At 49.0% G+C, this 19,515-nt stretch overlaps 1 protein-coding gene across 2 annotated transcripts; it reads left to right on the top strand.

The window, feature by feature from the left end:
* Window positions 1–931: 931 nt before the first annotated feature.
* CPNE9 (copine family member 9) lies at window positions 932–19,203 on the top strand. Of its 2 annotated transcripts, XM_039231323.1 has the most exons (21): window positions 932–1,049; window positions 1,602–1,642; window positions 1,757–1,803; window positions 1,898–2,001; window positions 2,507–2,543; window positions 2,767–2,769; window positions 3,047–3,123; window positions 6,492–6,555; window positions 6,671–6,774; window positions 7,021–7,125; window positions 8,719–8,760; window positions 9,077–9,152; window positions 9,259–9,312; window positions 9,731–9,792; window positions 10,567–10,613; window positions 11,467–11,648; window positions 11,907–12,034; window positions 16,050–16,152; window positions 16,747–16,804; window positions 17,185–17,258; window positions 18,802–19,203. In XM_039231323.1, the coding sequence occupies exons 1-21, from the start codon at window positions 982–984 to the stop codon at window positions 18,985–18,987; spliced, it is 1,662 nt and encodes a 553-aa protein (XP_039087254.1). In that variant the 5' UTR covers window positions 932–981; the 3' UTR covers window positions 18,988–19,203. The 2 variants fall into 2 exon arrangements, with proteins under 2 accessions (XP_039087254.1, XP_039087255.1); XM_039231324.1 differs by lacking the exon at window positions 2,767–2,769.
* The last annotated feature ends 312 nt before the right edge of the window (window positions 19,204–19,515 follow it).

Here is a 19,515-nt window from a genome sequence, read left to right as displayed (position 1 = left end):
TTTTAACAAGTTCTGCAGGCAGCACAGTCCTGGTACAGGTGACTAGCAGTCCCTGCCTCACGGAGCCCTGACTTTGGTGGAGCCCTGGCTTCTGGGGCTTTGGAGGCAGTAATTAATGTGGGGAGAATGGACCTGGCGGACTACCACCCTCATCTGCAGTGTGACCTAGATAGAGTAGATTGCATCCCCACAGTATGTCTGCATCTCTTAACACCATGAAGTCAGGGTTCAAAGACATGGGCAAAGGGCTTTTCACAGTGCTGTAACAGCCACTGAGCTCTGTCTCTTAACACAAAAGAGGTCATCAGTGTTACTGCCCAGAGGAAGGAAATCACAGCAGTGAACATTTTTTGAGAACTTACTGTGTGAAATCCCCTGAGCTAAGGATTATCTCAAAATTTTACATCACACCAAGTTAGGTACTATTGTAATGAGACTGGGCCACAGAGACGTTGAGTAACTTGCCCAAGGTCACACAGCTAATAAGGACAAATGTACCACTCTTCCTATTCAGAGACCTAAGCAGGGCGGAAATGGGAAGGGGGAGAAGCAGATTGTTCTGGGAGCAGTTCAGGAAGAGGAAACGTCCCCAACGCCCCACACCAGGCGCCCCACACCATGCAGCACGGTGGACAGCTCTCAGAGGGGTTTTGGGTTTCGCCGGGGAGGGGGGGAAATGAGCCGGGAGGGACTCTCCCAAGGTATGAGCTGGACGTGGGGTCGGGTTAGGTTCCCGGCAGGCTCGAGGCTGCTCCAATGGGGCGGGGGCCACCCGCAGGGCCGGGCGGGGCTATGTAGCCATCTGGAGTCACTGCCGCCGGCGGCCACAGTCAAGGCGCGATCGGCGGGGGTGCGGGCAGGGCTGGAGGGAGTGCCGCCGCCGCCGGCACACGGGCCGGCCCCGCCGCCGCCGCCGCCGCCGCACCTAGCCCGGCAGCCCCGGTCTCGCAGCCTCCCGCGGTTCCAGCCACTCGACCAGCCATGTCTCTCAGCGGAGCCTCTGAGCGCAGCGTCCCGGCCACCAAGATCGAAATTACCGTGTCCTGCCGGTGAGCGGCCACGCTGGGGAGGGCGTAGGCACCGTCCCGGCCCCAATCGGCTGTGGGGCTCGGCGCCAACGAGAGCTAGACCCCGGGGGAGAGAAGATTTCAGGGCCGGAAGATCTCAGATTCAGACTTAGGGTAGTCGCCGGCAGGTTTGGGGAGGGAGGTTCTTTAGACAGCTCCACCCGCAAAAGAGGGTTCAGTCTGCGGGTTCAAGTGACGGGTCACGGGGATCTAGTAGGATCTGGGCCCCAGGAGGACAAAGTTCTGGGTCCGACCCTCTTTCCTGGGCCCTTTAAGGCAGTGTGGACGCGTACACAACGGTTCTTGAGCGGATATTTCCGGTGCTGTCCAGGGTGCTGACAACGGGGGCCCTCCCTTCTCCCCCAACCCCCACACATCCCCACCCACCGCTGGGTGTAGTAATGAGGGAGGGAGATGCGATTTGAGCCCCATGCCTCCCCGGGGTGCCGGACTCGGGGCGGAACCCACCGGGGCAGAGTCGACGCACTCGGCTCCAATATGACCCACCCTCCTTCCGTCTGTCTCTTCCTCTAGGAATTTGCTGGACCTCGACACCTTCTCCAAGTCCGACCCCAGTAGGAAGCGCCAGGGACGGGAGGGGGAACTGGGGTCCGGGCGCGACTGAGGGACGGGGAGGGGTTCAAGCCAATCTGACTTCCCTCCCTCCCCGCCTCCACTCTCGCCTGCAGTGGTGGTGCTTTACACGCAGAGTCGGGCCAGCCAGGAGTGGCGAGAGGTGAGCCCTAGAGCCCTCTCTGAGCCGAGAGCCGCCCCCGGGGAATCACCCGCCCCCTTGCAGGTCCCGTGCTGACTCTCCACCCCCTATCCAGTTCGGACGGACGGAGGTGATCGACAACACGCTGAACCCAGACTTTGTGCGCAAATTCGTCCTCGACTACTTCTTTGAGGAAAAGCAAAACCTGCGCTTCGATGTGTGAGCCCTGCCGGAATCCTGGGTTGGACCGACCCCCAACCTGGATGCAGGAGAAATTCTGGCAGGCCCTCCCCCCCCCCCCCCCCCCCCGGCCCAGACTCCCAGCCTGACTCCTCCACCAGGCCCTTTGGCCTCACTCTGAAGGCCTCTACTCTAGTTTTAGCTCATTCCCGAGGTCTAGCTTGGTCCGGCCCTTAGGTCAACTCTAATCCAGTGCCCTCCCCAGAGCTGGTTGGGCCCAAAGCTTTGCTCCCTAATTTAGCTCCGGCTTCATCTAGGCCCCGCCCCTGCTATGACCCCACCCTCACCAGGCCCCAGTCTTGGCCTTGCCCCAGGCCTCTCACTCTGTGACCCTGATTCCTGCCCGAAAGGAGATCCAGACTGAATTCGGATGCAAGGTCACCCCTCCTTCCACCCACAATTTTAACCAGGATTCAAAACCTGACCCCTCTTCCTGGCTCTCTCCCACCAGCCCTGCCTTATGCTGGTTGCACTCTCTTCCCAGGTACAATGTTGACTCCAAAACCAACATCTCCAAACCGGTGAGCAAGCAGAGCATCCCCTGGCGGCCTGGCCAGGCACACAGGGGGCACTCAGTGTGTTAAACCCTCCTTAGAATCCGTCTATCCCTCAACCCCAACTCTACCCTCTTGGGCCCCAAACCCACCCTCCTGGCCTTCCTCTCCTGCCTCTGCCTCATGACGTCGTGCCTGTGCATTTTACTCACTGTCGCTTTTCCTTCTCGGCCACCTTTCGGACACACAGAAGGTGAGGCTGAACAGGGCTGGTTTTGAGATGGGGAGGTGGGTGTCTGGAATGGAAGGTGGGGTGCGGGGTGGCATTGCGGAGAGCAGCTTAAACTGGCAGCAGGCCCAAGCAGCAGAGCTGGCCTAGGGACTCCTCCTGTAAAACACAGACAGGACGATGCTTCTGGCCTTCTGCCACCTTGGAACACCCTGGTCCAAGCAGCACTATCACCAGGGCTGGGCTGGGGCTCTGCATCCCCAGCCCCTCCTGGCCTTCTTAACTCCATGTCCTGGTGCAGGATTTCCTGGGACAAGCATTCCTGGCCCTGGGAGAGGTGATCGGAGGCCAGGGAAGCCGTGTAGAGCGATCCCTCACGTGAGCTGAACCAGAAGGGGTGCCGGGGAAGGGTGGGTGCCTCCAAATTTTCCTCCCAAAGATGCTGCTGACCCAATAGCAGTGGAGGCTGGGATTCCTTTCACTGGTTGGGACCTTTCAGTGGTCTCAGGCCTGACATGTCTTGTTTGTGATCTCTCTCTCTCTCTCTCTCTCTCTCTCCTCACTCCGTCCTTCTCTTCTCATTCTTTTTCTAAGTCTGATTCTACCTTTCAGATCCACTTCCAAACTCTTTTCCTCCAGGAAGCTTCCCCTCACTAAATCAAGTCCCCTGGAATTTCCATTATATTCATTATACTAAATATTTATTAGCATGTTTTGTATGGCATACCCTGTGCTAGGCACCAGGGACTTATTCGTTCCATAAATACTACTGGGCCTATACTCTATGTCAGCCACTGTTCAAGGGGCTTGGGCTGTAATGATGAATAAAACAAAGGTTCCTGCCCTCAGGAAGCTCATATTATAGGAGGGGGGAGAAGCTGTACAAAATAGACATAATAAATAAGTAAATTATACATTAGAAGACATTAAGTGCTATGGAAAAAAGGTAAAGTAGAGCAGAATTAGGATTGGAAATGCTGGGTGGGTGGGACCTGCAATATTCACCAGAGCACTCGAGTAGGCTTGATGGAAAGGTAACTTCAGAGCAATGACCAGGAGGAAGTAAGGAAGTGAGCCATGCAGATATCTGGAGGTGGAAGGCAGAGGAAGCTGCCCGTGCAAAAGCCCGATATGCTCAGAGAGCAGTGAGGAGGCCAGTGTGGCTGTAGCCAAGTGAGCAAGGAGGAAGCGGAGGTGAGACTGGAGAGTTAACAGTCTAGGGCCTCGTAGCTGCTGTAGAGACTAGGTTTTACTCTGAGTTGGGAGTCACTGGAAGGCTCGGGGGAGAGGAGCGACATGATCTGACTATGTTTTCAGACAATGAAGCTGGCTGCTGGATTGAGAATAAACCTTGGGTGGACAAAGGTAGTAGCAGAGATCCTATTGGAAGACGATTAGAGTAATCCAGGGCGGTAGCAGTGAAGGAGAGAAGTGGGCAGATTCTGGATATAACTTGAAAGGGGAGCCGTCAAGATTCCTGACAGACCGAATATGGATGTGAGAGGAAGGGGGGAGTCAAGGATGACATCAAGGCCTTTGGCTTGAACACCTAGAAGGAAGGAGTTGCCATAAATGAGATGGTTAATAAAAGGAGACTAAGAAGGAGCATTAATGAAGTAAGAGGACGAAGAGAAGAGGGTACTATACCGCAGGCACAGTGAAGGTAGTGTGTTGAGGAGAGAGTGGCCGGCCACGTCAAATGCTGCAGGTCTGAAGTTCTGAAGGAAGAGGTGGGGGTGACAGGCTGGTTGGAGAGGTTTAGAAGAGAACGGAAGAAAGGAATGAGAGTCAAGGAATCTTTTAAGAGGTTTTGCTGCAAAGACAAGAAGAGAAAAGGAGGGAGCGGTTAGCAAAGGAAGTGAGGTCAGAATAGGTTTGCATTTTTAACATGAGAAAAAGTATACTACATTTGTATGTTAATGGGAATGATCCAGTAGAAACTGAAAAATAGACATAATAAAAAAAAAAAAAAGATTACTGGAATGGTGTCCATGCACAGGCAAGAGCGTGTGGAATGTAGCACACAGTGGAGGATAAATAGGCACATGGATGGTCATTTATAGCAACAGTTGCGTGGGTGAAGATACTGGAGGCAAGGTAGGTGTGGTGGGAGGACTGTGGACATTCTCTTCTGGTTGCTTCTGTCTTGTCAGTGAAGTAGGAAACAAGGTCATGGGCTGAGTGAGGATGGGGGAGGAGGAGGCTTTCCACGTTGGAGGAGAGAGGAGGAGTGAAACTGCCATCTAGCAGAACTGGAGACTGAAGTATGACTAAGGACCCTCTTGAGGTTTGTGGTCGTGCTTTAAAAGGAGATCAGTTAGGGACACCTGGCTGGCTCAGTCAGTAGAGCATGTGACTCTTGATCTCGGGGTCATGAGTTCAAACCCCATGTTGGGTGGAGAGATTACTTAAAATAAATAAATAAAATATCTTTTAAAACGAGACCAGTTAACAAGATTTGTGTTTTCCTCTGGCCGTATTTAGTTGCACAGGTGCAGTATGGCTTAGGCAGAGAATTGTATTGACATGGGGCTGTGGTTCCGCCCAATAAGTATATTGAAGTGACAGAAGAGCAATGGATAAGGGGTAGGACGCAAGGGAGTGATCATAATAATCATCGACTGGAATTCACACTGGGTAAGAGGGGTGAGGGAAAACAGTAAGGAGGCAAAGAACAGAGAGAAAGTGGAGGATCAGAGACTTGGTCCTGGATGTGCAGGTGAAGAGTCCCTGTATTCCTCACACTCTGTCTTTTTAAAGCACAGAGTCAAAGATCGAAAGAGCCAAACAAATGGTTCAACATTCATGTGAAAAACAGGGAAAATCACACAGCAAGTTGAAGTCAGGACTTAAACCCAGGATACTCCTGACCTAGCTTTCCCTCTGCCATACTTTGGATCCCTTTGGGGAATCAGGGTTCACAGGCCCATATCAGCAAGTCCGCAGACCACATAGATACCCAGGCAAGTCGGGGATGGGTTTCCTGGTATGTGCCCAGGATGCATGGAAGTGTCCCTTATTGGGTCAGGAGAGGATACGGCTGCCCTTGTCTTTTGTATTTCACTCTTCACATTTATTTCCGGCTTCAGAAATCACAGCATCTTTGATCTAACCGAACAGCCCTTTGCCTGTGTCTCGATAGAAATTCCTCTCCCTCACTCAGCACTGCTACATCACACTCTACTTGCCTGTTGGCTTTGACATTCCACTGGAAGACTCTCTGAGGGCAGAGTCTAGCAGAACTGGAGAGTACCGACTGGCCAATTCATACTGGCCTAACACAGTGCCTGGCATATAGTAGATACCAAGGTTTGCTTTGAGAAATAGAACCACTTCATTATCAATAAAGCCTCCCAACTGCTTGTCCTTCCGTGTACTCATTCATATCTTTTCATAGCCCTGAGAGGTGGGAATGATTCCCATTTCATAGAGGAGGAAACTAGGACCCCCCAAAAAAGGGGGAAATAACTTACTCAGGATTCTAAATTCTATGCCTTTCCCAAGCTACCATTATAACATGTCCACCTAGGCCAGAGCAGCCCCTTCCTTACAGACCGTAGACCCCTTCCCAATCAAAGTCAGGGCCTCCCCGCCCCCAGGAACAACCCCGGACAGAAAGGAATACATTTAGGGGACTGTCAGTAAATTGCATATTGAATCCCTGGCCCACTCAATCCCAGACTGGCTTCCCCAATCTTCATTGCCTACTCTCCCTCCCCTCACGAAGAGGACTTTTCTGCTTCCAGGGGTGTACCAGGCAAGAAGTGTGGGACCATACTGCTGACTGCAGAGGAGCTTAGCAATTGTCGGGTCAGTAAGGGCCATATGCTAGACCCACAAAGCTCCCTTCTCTCCCCACCCCCTTTAGCGGACTGTGTGAAGCTATGAACAATTTGGATGTCAACAAGTCAAACTCTGCCCCTAGGACATTGCCACCATGCAGCTGTGCGCAAACAAGCTGGACAAGAAGGATTTCTTTGGGAAATCAGACCCCTTCCTTGTGTTCTATAGGAGCAATGAGGATGGCACGTGAGTCAATGCTCTCTCCAGTGGCAGCCATCCCTCCCCGGCGGTGACCATGGGCCCATCAGGGCTCTTGGGCTAGATGTGGGGCAGCGTAGACTCCACGAGGACCTGAGCTCAGAATTCACTCGAGGCAGAGGACAAAACGTGTTTAACAAGTGGGGAAATCCCAGGAATCTCAAGAGTGTGAGGACCTATCTCTGGGCTCACTCCGACCCCCAAGGCAGGTGCCAGTCTCTTGCTCTTCCCCAGGTTCACCATCTGCCACAAGACGGAGGTTGTCAAAAACACACTGAACCCTGTGTGGCAACCCTTCAGCATCCCCGTGCGAGCACTGTGCAATGGAGACTATGACAGGTGTGCTTCAGCGTAAGCTAAGATTAAGGGAACAAGGGCATGAGAATGGGGTTTCGGCCCCTGGAATAGTGCAGAAGTGTTGATAGTTTTGGAGGATCCTGCTTGGTGAGACAGAGCTTTGGGCATGGAGATAGGTAAGTGGGGAAGCAAACAGATGGCCTCATAGGTAGACGGGAGGGTGGATGGGTGGATGGGTAGATGAAAGGGCAAATGAGCAAGCAGATACATGGATGGATGGTCAGATGGATGGACAAGCTGGTGAATGGATGGATGGGTATATGGATGAGTGTGTAAGAGGCTTGGTGTGTAGGTGTAGTGGGAGATGGATGAGCGGATAACAGATAAATGGGTAAGTGGACTGATGGGCAGATCAGTGGGTGGACAAATGATGGATGGATTAAGGATGAATGAGTAGATGGATGGGATATGAGAAATTGTTAGATGGCTAGAGAGGCAGAGGGATGACTGACAAAGCAGAAGAACAAATAGAGTGAAAGATGGATTGATGAATGGATGGTAGATGGATGGAAGGATCATCAGATGAATTGTTTGCTTAGTAAGTGTAAAGTAGGTGAATCGGCCGACCACATGAGCTAATAAATGGAGAGTACGAAAACAAGTGAGTGCATAGGTGGAAGGATGGATGGGCACATAAATGGGTGGCTATGTAGATGAATGGATGATCAGATGGATAGATGTCAGATGGTTGGGTGTTGGCTTAGATAGATGAACGGACAGACAGATGGACGCTTGCATACATCAATAAGTCATCGAATGCCTGGATGTATAGTTACACGGGTAGATAAAGATACGTGTTAATAGGTAATTAGATTGACAAATGAATGAGTAACTGGGTGGCTAGATGGATAGATAGATGGTTGTATGGACTGCAGCATAGCTATATGGACATATAGGAGGACTCAGGCATAGTAGTTAGGAACAAAGTGTTTGGAACCAGGACGTCTGGGTTTTAAGTTTCAGCTTAATCACTTACTAGTTATGGTCCTTAGTCAAGCTATTCTCTTGTGTACCTCTTATCCAAAAATAAGAACAATAGTACTTTAGGGAATGGTTGTTAAATTAAATGAGACAATCAACGAAAGTGCTGATAACAATGCCTAGAATATAGTAAGACTCAACAAGTAGTAAAGAAGAGTAATAGCAAGGGCGCCTGGGTGGCTCAGTCAGTTAAGCATCCAACTTCGGCTCGGGTCGTGATCTCACGGCTCAAGAGTTCAAGCCCCACGTCGGGTTCTCTGCTGTCATGAAGCCCACTTTGGATCCTCTGTCTCCCTCTCTCTCTGCCCCTCCCCCATCAGTGCATGCTCTGTCTCTCTCTCTCGAAACTAATAAACATTTTAAAGAAGAAGAGTAATAGCAGTACAAATAGCAGTAGAAGAAACAGTGGCAGGAGGTAGTTGGGCGCGTGCACGGGCTGATGACTGAATAAGTAGGATGGATGGACGGATGGGAGGAGAGCTGAAGGAAGAACAGATGGGTGTATGGGAGGCTGGTTTGTGTGCGGGTAGTCAGTGGGGGTGTGTCTAGGATTTATTGTGCACACCTAACCCACGTTAATGTCCTGCATTTCAGAACAGTGAAGATTGATGTGTATGACTGGGACCGGGACGGAAGGTAGAACTGCCCCACACAGTACTGTCTTCTTCTGTAGTTAATTCAAACAGCTTCCTGTGATGTGTAGTACAATCACCAGGAACCCACAGTGGCCTTGCGAGTCAGGAAATGCTGCTAACAGATGCCGGGACCTTGAGTACAACTGATCTCAGCTGCCTCTTCCCTCATTTCCCTAAACTTGGCCTCTCTTCTGGCCCCAACCCCAGTGCCCTGAAGCTCAAGTAGAGACAGGGGATAGTGGGAACAAAAGACCACTTTCAGGGCTGGCTGCAAGCCAACAGTAGCTGCTGCTCACCCACCCCTGGCCTCTCTGCAGCCACGACTTCATTGGTGAGTTCACCACCAGCTACCGGGAGCTGAGCAAGGCCCAGAACCAGTTCACAGTGTATGAGGTGAGAACCGCAGCCTTGTCCAGGTTTCCCAGGCCCTCCATCCCAGTGTTCTCAGTCTGTAGCTCTTTCTCTGTTTCCCACCATCACTGTTATCTTCTTCACTCAGGTACTTAACCCTCGGAAGAAATGTAAGAAGAAGAAATATGTCAACTCAGGAACTGTGAGTGCTCCCTAAAGCTCTAGCCCTCCCTAGATCCTCTGTTTCTATTCCCACTGACACAACATGACAAATGTTGGGGGTACAGGAAGGCTGTGGGCACAGATTACTTGGATATAGTAATGTTGGGCACAAGATGGCACCATTTAAGCTTATCTTTTGTTTTCTCACTTGAGGAAAAGTGTTTGGACTTTACTGTTGCAGAATTTTTTTTTTTTTTTTTGTAAACTTAAGTTGTATTTCCCAGTTTAATACACTTTTGGAAATCCAAATCCGTTTCTGACAGCTTCCTCTTTTTTGCCCTTTCAGAAACGGGACAGGGTGGGGGAGGGTGGGGCAGGAGGTGGAATCATGTGCCTTTCTGCTTTCTGCCACCCGACGGCCCTCTCCAAAGTGGCAAGGCTGCCTCTCTGTCCCACAGGTGACGCTGCTCTCCTTCTCTGTGGACTCGGAATTCACTTTCGTTGATTACATCAAGGGAGGGTGAGTCACAGGCCAAGTTCTGGGCTGAAAGCCCAGCATTGAGTTACTCCCAATTCTAAGCCTCCGTTGTTTTTTTATATATGAATGTTTAGGGTCCACAGAAATATGCTTTTAAACACTTGGCAAACTATGAAGTGCTCTGTAAAATGCATAGTGTTGCCCATCTTAGTTCTCCTCATGGAACTGCCTTTCATCCCTAGCATCCAGTCCCCCTAGGCAGATCCCAGACCAGTGGTCTTCAGAGATGACCCCAGTAATCTCACGGGGATCCAGATAAAAATCATAGCCAGGCAAGAGGGAGAGGCCAAGAGAGAAGGAAAACCCAAGTAGACCAAAGAGAACATTCCACTTGGATCAGTAGTGGTAGGCAGGCCTGGGTAAAGTACTTTGCTTCTCTGAACCTCACTTTCCTCCTATGCAAAATGGAGAGGTTAATTACTACTTCAAGGCTACAGTAAGGGTTAAGTCACACAAGTTACATAAACTTGTCACACAGTAGGCATTTAATTCTGCTACCCAGTGTGTGTTCCATGGACCAGCAGCATCTGCATCACCTGGGGGTTTGTTAGAAATGTAGAATTTCAGGCTACACCCAGACCATCCAGATCAAAATCTGCATTTTAACACTATCCTCAGGTGATTCGTATGCACACTAGTGCTTGAGAAATCCTGATACAATAAGTATTAATCCCTCGTATGCACACTAGTGTTTGAGAAATCCTGATACAATAAGTATTAATCCCTCACTTCTCAATCCACCTACTTCCCCAACAGGACACAGCTCAACTTCACAGTTGCCATTGACTTCACAGCTTCTAATGGTGAGGCATGGATGGGGGAATGGGGCGTGGAGGAATTCTAAGGAAGTCATTAGAGGTTGGCCTGGACTCTAACCTGGGGATAAAAGTTCACCTACTCAGGAAGCCCAGGCTCGAGGCAAAGCCCAGCCAGGTTGGGACAGGAGTTTTGGGGGGAGATTATTTGGTGTAATGCAAGGGGGTGGCAGAGGGTGCAGGAAAATAAGTGGGTAAATAAGTCAAAAAAGTTGAAACAGAGATACCTCAAGAAGTGGATGATTACATTAATGGACAGGAGATAATAGGGGCGTAAGGAGAAATGAAGAGATAAATGACTGGGTGGGTAAACAGATGAACAAACCAAGTAGGTAGATGGATTACGGAGTGAGTACAATATGTTGGACAAGTGGATGCGTGACTGGGTATGCGGGTGGACACATGAACAGATGTTTAAATTGCAGAAATAACAGGTAAGTAGATAGGGTAATGAATGAGTATACAGGTGGGTGAATCCATATGAAGACAGAATGAATGGAATGAATAGGAATAAATGGATGGGTGGTAGTTGGGTGGATACTGAATAAGAGAATGGAAAGGCAGATGGATAGAAGAAATGGACAGATAGATTGAAAGATGGATTATATCCAGTGGATGGGAGAATGGGTATGTGGGTAAGTGGACAAATTAATGGACAGACAACAGGGGCTCGTGGGTGGATAGATGGATAAATGAATATATGGCTGATTTGGCATAATAATGAGGGAGTGCAATGGGTAAAGAGTGGGTGAATGGATAGGTGGTTGGATGTATACGTCAGCAGGTAAATAGATAAATGACCAAGGTGGCCACGAGGCTGGGGGGTCCTGTGTCTCTACAGGGAATCCTCTGCAGCCCACCTCCCTGCATTACATGAGTCCCTACCAACTCAGCGCCTACGCCATGGCCCTCAAGGCGGTGGGAGAAATCATCCAGGACTACGACAGTGACAAGCTCTTCCCAGCCTATGGCTTTGGAGCCAAGCTGCCTCCAGAGGGACGGATCTCCCACCAGTTCCCCCTGGTATAGTATAGGCCGGAGCCTAAACTCCATGCCCTGGCATCTGACTCACTCAAGTTGGTGAATTTCTCCTCTTCACATTTCTTCTAAGGGTCAAGTACCTGCAGAGGACCAGGAAGCTATGAGAGGGTGACAGAAAAGGGAGGGGAGCAGGGCTGGAGTTTTGAGGGGAGCATGAGAGAACTGGAAAAAAGTAGGGATCAGAGCACCCCTGGGTATACCCTGCATGGCTCCTCCCTGACAAGGCATCTTCCCTGACAGAACAACAATGATGAGGACCCCAACTGTGCAGGCATTGAGGGCGTGCTGGAGAGCTACTTCCAGAGCCTGCGCACAGTGCAGCTCTATGGGCCCACCTACTTTGCTCCTGTCATCAACCAGGTAGCCAGGTAAGGGAACGGGGTGCAGTGGGGGGAATGAGGGGACCCAAACAGGGGGCTGAGTCCCTAAGGATAGTTAAGACCACTCTTGAGTGAACCTGGGCTTTGGGGAAAGGATAAAAGTTTCAGTGCTGACCAGGCTCTGGTATAAAGAGGTTAAGTGCCAGGGCACCGGGGTGGCTCAGTCAGTTAAGCATCCAACACTTGATCTGGCTCAGGTCATGATCTCATGGGTTTGTGAGATTCGGGCCCCCGTCAGGGTTCTCTCTCTCTTCCTTTCTCTCTGCTCCTCCCCCACTCGCATGCTTTCTCTCTCTCAAAATAAACAGTTTTTTAAATTGGATAAGTTCACCTCTTAAAAGAAAAAGACTCTCTTGTTGACTAAAAAATAATAAGTGAACCCTATGATATGCTGAATAGAGGAGACCCAGCTAAAACAAAATACCTCAGAAAGCTTGAAAGTAAAAAGAGAGAATGCAAATGGAAGGATTTCAGGGATATTTATATGTCTGTACACTTCCCTTTTCCCTATAAAGATTATTTATGTAATTCATAGTGAAGATAAGTTTCTTTTAATTATGAAAGCAACATAACATTGCTGTAGAAAATTTCAAGGATGAAGAAATGAAATAAGAAATCACCCAAAATACTGCCCATGGGAATGTGTATATATACGTAGTTCCTGACAGTGTTTTCCTTATGAATCCATAATTGCTGTCAAATTATAGGTAGGGGAACCTAACCTGACTGGCTCAGTCAGAAGAGCATGCAACTCTTGGTCTCGGGACCATGAGTTTGAGTCCCGTGGTGGGTGTAGAGATTACCAAAAAAAATAAAATAAATAAATTACATGTAATATCTCACTACTGATTTTTTTTCACTTAATATTGGAGCCTTGGCATATTTTTTGTTGTTAAACAGATTTCTTAATATTATCTTAGTTCACTAACTCATTCATTCAATAAACACTCAATAAAAAGTCAACGTGGCACGAATGTGGGCTGTGGAGTCAAGCTGGCTAAGTTGATACAGCTGCTCTACCACTCACTAGCGTATGGCTTTGAGCAAGCCCCTGAACCTCTCTATGCCTATTTCCTCAATTGTAAAATGAGAATAATAATAGTAATATCATGGCGGGGGAAGGGGACACCTGAGTGGCTTAGTCAGTTGAGCGTCCAACTCTTGATTTTGGCTCAGTTCATGATCCCAGGGTCGTGGGACAGAGCCCTGTGTCAGTCTCTGCATGAAGCCTGCTTAAGATCCTCTCTCTCCCTCTGCCCCTCTCCTCCGATCATGCTCTCTCTCTCTCTCTCTAAAATAAAATTTTAAACACACTTAAAAAATAGAAATATCATAGGGTTTGGGTGAGGGCTAACTAAATTAATATATGTCAAGCACTTAGTGCCCGCCACATAACTGCTATAAGTGTCAGCTATTACTGTTACTATTATTATCATTATTACTATTAAAAGGGCATCGCTGTGGGGCGCCTGGGTGGCTTAGTCGGTTAAGCGTCCGACTTTCGCTTAGGTCATGATCTCGCGGTTCGTGGGTTCGAGCCCCGCGTCGGGCTCTGTGCTGACTGCCAGCTCAGAGCCTGGAGCCTGTTTCAGTCTGTGACTCCCTCTCTCTATGACCCTCCCCTGCTCACGCTGTCTCTCTCTCTCCTAGAAATAAATAAAAAAATATTAAAAAAAAAAAAAAGGGCATCGCTGTATGCTCAGTTCTCCGCTGGTGCGCTAGAGACTCACAGATGAATCAGATCTAGTCTCTACCCTTAGGAGCTCCCGCCCTGGTGCAGGAGACAGAAATATAAATAAATCATTACTTTCCATAGGCCGGAGCTTCCCAGACTTTTCCAGCAAGTTGCCTGTTGGCAAAGACAAGTGATTGCTTCACCCAGGGGAATCTTAGGGATACAGCTGAAAGCAACCAGGCTGAGCATGTCTTTAAAGTCACCATATTTATCTTACAAATTCATGCAAATTTTATATTCTCCTCTTGTCGTGTCCATGTTTGCTTTAATTTGGAGAGGGAAAAAGGCGGGTTTTTTAAATGTCTATTTATTTTGAGAGACAGCGTGCCTACCAGTAGGGGAGGGGCCAGAGAGAGAGGGAGAGAGAATCCTAAGCAGGCTCCGCATGCTATGAGCACAGAGCCTGATGCAGGGCTCCATCTCACAAACTGTGAGATCATGACCTGAGCCGAAATCAAGAGTCAGACACTTAACCAACTGAACCACCCAGGCACCACCCCCTCCCCCCAAATTAAAGATGATTTAAACGTACTTCCAGTCATCTAGCTTTATCCACCAGATCATACGGTAGAATGGATGTCTCACGTGTCCTGTAGTCTTGGCTTGCCCCTGGACACAGGCTGGTACCCTCATGGGTGTGAAAACCCACATGAAAGGGCTGACAGCCCATCTTGGCTGACAGTATCCTAGAAGGCAGAGGAAGAAGAGGGTATAAGCTAGTCTGAGAGATCTACGTTTGGAGAGGACTGCTCAGCTTGGCAAGTTGGAGTTTGTAAGAGAATACAGAGTAGGCCTGGCAGGAGGAACGACATAAGCAAGCAACACAGTCATCAAGGGGCAAGCTCAGGAAACAGTGAACAGTGTATTTATGACCGGAATATGCAGTATACGGAGGAGCATCCAAAAAACAGGCCAGGAGTGGAGAGTGAAGGAATCAAGAGCTCAGGGCTTTTGGTTTAGTTGGGTTCTTCTATTGAGCATTTAAGATGTAGCCTGGATGAAAAAGGAACCTAAAACTCAATTCTATTTAACTTAATTAAATTTCAGTGGCCATATGTGGCTAGGGGCTACCTTATTGGATAGTGTAACTCAGTCCTTTCCAACCCACACAGAACCTTTGTGCTCTCCGAAGGTCTTATTTTTCTGATATGTAAAATAAGAAGACCGAACTAAAGGACTTCTGAAGTCCTTTTCAGATAGAAAAATCTTGGATTCAAAAATTGATGATGAGAGAAGGAAAAGGAGCTTGGAGCAGTTTTTAGACTGGCTAAGGACCCAGCAGCATAGGCAACGAGAGGTGGTCAGCAGAGGGGAGAAGGAAGAAAGAAGAAACGGGCGAGAAAGGGAAGAAAGGCCTTCAGCTTTTGGTCTTGCCCTTGTACAAACACTAAAATATTCCTAAGAGCTGTCAGAGCCCTGTGTAGTCTGGTCCCTGCTCCGTCTCAGCCACGAGGTCCACTCTGTTTCCCTCACTTTCTGGGCTCCAGACAGAGTGGGATTCCTTTAGTCCCATCACAGGGGCCTTGCCTATGCTGTTGTCTCTGCCTGGAATGATCCCCTCCTTCACATAACCCCTCCTTCATCTTCAAACATTGTTTCCTTGGAGCACCTGGGTGGCTCAGTCGGTTAAGTTGTCTGACTTCGGCTCGGGTCATGATCTCATGGTTCATGAGTTTGAGCCCTGCGTCGGGCTCTGTGCTGACAGCTAGCTCAGAGCCTGGAGCCTGCTTCGGATTCTGTGTCTCCCTGTCTCTCTGACCCACCCCTGTTCATGCTGCCCCCACCCCCCACCTCTCTCTCTCTCTCTCTCTCTCTCAGAAATAAATAAAACATTAAAAAAATTTTTTTAAAAACATTGTTTCCTTAAAGAAGCTTTCAGTGACCTCCTGGACCATGTCAGGATCCCCTACTAGATACTGTCATAGCTGTGTCCCTTTCCATCGCAGTGCTCATCACAAGTGGTATTTTATACCTATTTCTGTGATTCTGGGATTAATGTCCTCCCTCCCGGGGGCTGGGATGAATTTGTTTTTTCTCACTGTGTGCCTCTAGTGCCTACCATAACCCAGGACCTACCACAGTAAGTTCTCCGTGAGTGTTACTAGAGGGATGTCAGGCAGGCATCCAGGTCTTGGGAAGAAGCATGAGCTTCAGAAACCCCAGTCCCTACCCACTGCCTACACGCTGGCTGTGAAAACTTTAGGAGTAGGCAGTTCTCTTGGCCTCTCTGGGATTTCAGCTGGATTCTGATCTTGGACTCTCAACCAGGGCTGCAGCCAAGATCTCTGATGGTTCCCAGTACTATGTTCTGCTCATCATCACTGACGGGGTCATCTCTGACATGACGCAGACCAAGGAGGCCATCGTCAGTGTGAGTCTAAGGAGGAGGGCTTGCCAGGGAGGGTCGCTGTTAATAACTGTGAAGGGGTTGAGATTTTATCCTACTTGCAAGTTAACAAATTAGTCTACCAGTTTCATGGATGTTGGCAGAAGACACAAGAGTCCTGAATCAGAGACAAAGGACTTTATTCTCAGCAATAGCGGTAGCTCAATTATCACCATTTGCTCTGAATCTAGGTCCCAATTCCTCCAAGATCATGTTAAGGGGGCCAAATGACAGCTGCACCCACAATGGGAGATACTATAGGATAGAAACCCTGAATTTAGGGTATCTGAATCTTTTTTAGTGGGCAATAAGCATGCCTACCCTTTGTTCCAGTGTGAGATACTTTATTATAAACTGAATAGTAAACAAGTCTGCCCTTTGCTCCAAAGGAAGACACTGTTTCTTTCAAGGCTATTTGATATACAGACATCCTTGAAAAGATAATCTGGAACAACGGAAATCACTGCCTCTGCTTGCAAGATGCGCAGAAACATGATACATGCACAGAGAATTGTCCCCAACAGTTACCTCCATTGTTACGACAGCTCACCCCAACCATTCAACTTCTTTCCCTCACAGGCCTCCTCACTGCCCATGTCTATCATTATTGTCGGTGTGGGACCAGCCATGTTTGAAGGTGAGTTGGATGGAAGGGTGTCCATGAGTGAGACCAAGAATGGAGAAAATAGGGGAGGATCTGGGCACCCAGGCCTGCCTCACATAAAAGAGAAGATGGATGGTTGTGTTAGACCCTGACCAAGTGACAGACCTTCTCTGAACCTACCTCCTTATTGTAACTGAGGCTGTTGATATGAATATTTCCCTCCTGGGGGTCCTGGGAGAATAGAATGCGTGAGAAGGCATAATAACAATTCCATAACAATGCCTAACATTTGTTAGGACTTTAATACAACCATTAAATATTCTCATGAGACTCCAAAGAGGAGCTAACAGGGAAGGGGGTAGATTGGGTTGGTGTTGGAGAGGGCAATCAGCTGAGGGGTGTCTTCTCTGCAGCAATGGAAGAGCTGGATGGTGATGACGTGCGCGTGTCCTCAAGGGGACGCTATGCAGAGCGGGACATCGTTCAGGTAGACCTGACCAGGGAGAGGAAGTCATGGAGCCAAAAGGCACAGTGAGAAGGAGAGGCTAAGTTGGCAGCTACTCTCTTACTGCCTTCTTGTTCACCTATCTTTCTCCCCCTTACTCTTCCAGCCTTCCTGCATTCTTTGAACATACTCTTTTTGAGGAATAGGCAGGTTGCTACAGCCACTGTGGATCCATAGTATAGGATATCCCCAAAGCCCCTGCCCTCTAGTGAAGGTAACCAACAATAATCACACAGCTAAATATTTCATTAGACTATGATACGTGCTCCAGAAGAACAGCAAATGCCACTATGAGAGCTTATAACAGGGACTGACTTACTAGGGTAGTCAGGAAAGGCTTCTATAAGGAAACGACATTTGAGCTGAAACCTAAAGGGGGCAGAGAAGCAGCACATGCAAAGGCCCTGAGGCCCAGATGAATCAGCCCAAACATGGAAAAGGCAGGAGGCCGGGGTGGCAGGATCCCAGTAAGTGTGAAGAAGAGGGAGCCAAGGCCTTGCTGGTCATGGTGATGATTGGGAGTTTTGTTCTAAAAGACTGGAAAGTTCTTGGCAGATTTTACAGAGGACTGAGATGGTCAGACTTGCATTAAGAGGATCTCTGCTGCATGGAGGGTTGACTACAGCAGGTACTGTTAGTGAGGAAGCCTCTGAAGTAGTAGAGAGAAGATGAGAGATAGGAATCTGGACAGTAAGGATGGAGAGAAGAAGCAGGTTCAAAAGATTAAGAAAAATTTACAAGAGTTTATGCTTTGATCACATGGTGATGGGGAGTGAGGAGGGCTTCAAAGATAACTCTGTTTTCCAGCTTGAGGAACTGAGTGAGTGATGGCCCCATTGACTGGGGAGGGGAAACCTAGAAGAGGAAAAGATGTGGCAGAAAGGGCCAGAATTCAGTTGTGAACACACAGGATGTGAGGCATCTAAGACAAGTGAATGGAGATATGATACGGGCAAGTAAATACGTGGCTCTGGACCTTAAAAAAGAGGCCAGGGCTGGATGTATAAATCTGGGAGTCATAGAACAGTTTTTAAAGTCATGGAAGTATATGAAATCACCCCAGAAGAGAACTGAGAGAAGTGACCAGGTCTAGAGGTCAGGTAGTCTCAGGAGGAAGGGGGTTGGAGGGAAGAGCATCCAGAAGGGAACAAGAAAGTCTAGAAGAGTGTGGTGTGTCAAGAGTGGGATGTGTTTAGGAAGATTATGGTCAAACGTAATGAAAAGCTAGAGGGAAATCAAGCAAGATGAGGAGTGACAATTATTGCCCACTGGCTTGATTTGGGAACATAGGGATTATGACGTTAGCAAAAGCAGTGTCAGTACTGCATGAAGCCAAACTGGATCAAGTTGAAGGTGAATAGAAAGTGGGAACAAAAGGAGGTGGGAGAAAGTAAATGTGGAAAGAGATAATGTGATATTTGGAAAGAGATGTTAGGGGTCAAGGAGGAAACCTCCTTACTGTTTCCCTTCCTACTCCTCTCTTCGCTGGCCATTACCCACACCTGATTGTCTGTGCCTGTCTCAGTTCGTCCCCTTCCGAGACTATGTCGACCGGTCCGGAAACCAGGTGCTGAGTATGGCCCGACTAGCCAAGGACGTGCTGGCCGAGATCCCAGAGCAGCTGCTGTCCTATATGCGCACCAGGGATATCCAGCCTCGCCCTCCACCTCCAGCCAACTCCAGCCCAACCCCAGCTCCAGAACAGCCCTGAGGAGCCCACTTACTCTAATAACTAGCAGTCTGCCTGCCTGCTCATCCACTGCTTCTGCTGAAAGCCAGAGGCGGCTGGAGCCCTGGACCTCACTGAGGCTAGCTTGGAGGGTCAGTGCTGGCTGGTCGAGCCCTCTGCCCCCTCACCCACAGAAGGGCCTGGCACTGTCACCACCTCCCTGCCTTCATGCCAATAATAAAGCTGATCTTTACTCCACTTTCGTCTCATGGTTCTTGGGGAAGGAGACTAGAGGACCCAGGACCTGGGGCCACACCAAGAGAAGTGAGCAAAAATAGCTTCAGTTAAGGTTCATCCCCATCCTAACACCCATCCATCCAATCACTTCTTCAGACATTATTCAACACTTTAAGAAATGAGGAGTGGGGCACCTGGGTGGCTCAGTCAGTTAAGCATCCAACTTTGGCTCAGGTCACGTTCTAACAGTTTGTGAGTTCAAGCCCCACGTTGGACACTGTGCCGACAGCTCGGAGCCTGGAGCCTGCTTCAGATTCTGTGTCTCCCTCTCTC

This window comes from Hyaena hyaena, unplaced genomic scaffold, assembly GCF_003009895.1.
Source record: "Hyaena hyaena isolate Hyena2069 unplaced genomic scaffold, ASM300989v1 scaffold_56, whole genome shotgun sequence".
Classification (NCBI taxonomy): Eukaryota; Metazoa; Chordata; class Mammalia; order Carnivora; family Hyaenidae; genus Hyaena; species Hyaena hyaena.
The sequence above is the reverse complement of the archived record's forward strand: the minus strand, read 5'-3'. Positions and strand labels throughout refer to the sequence as shown.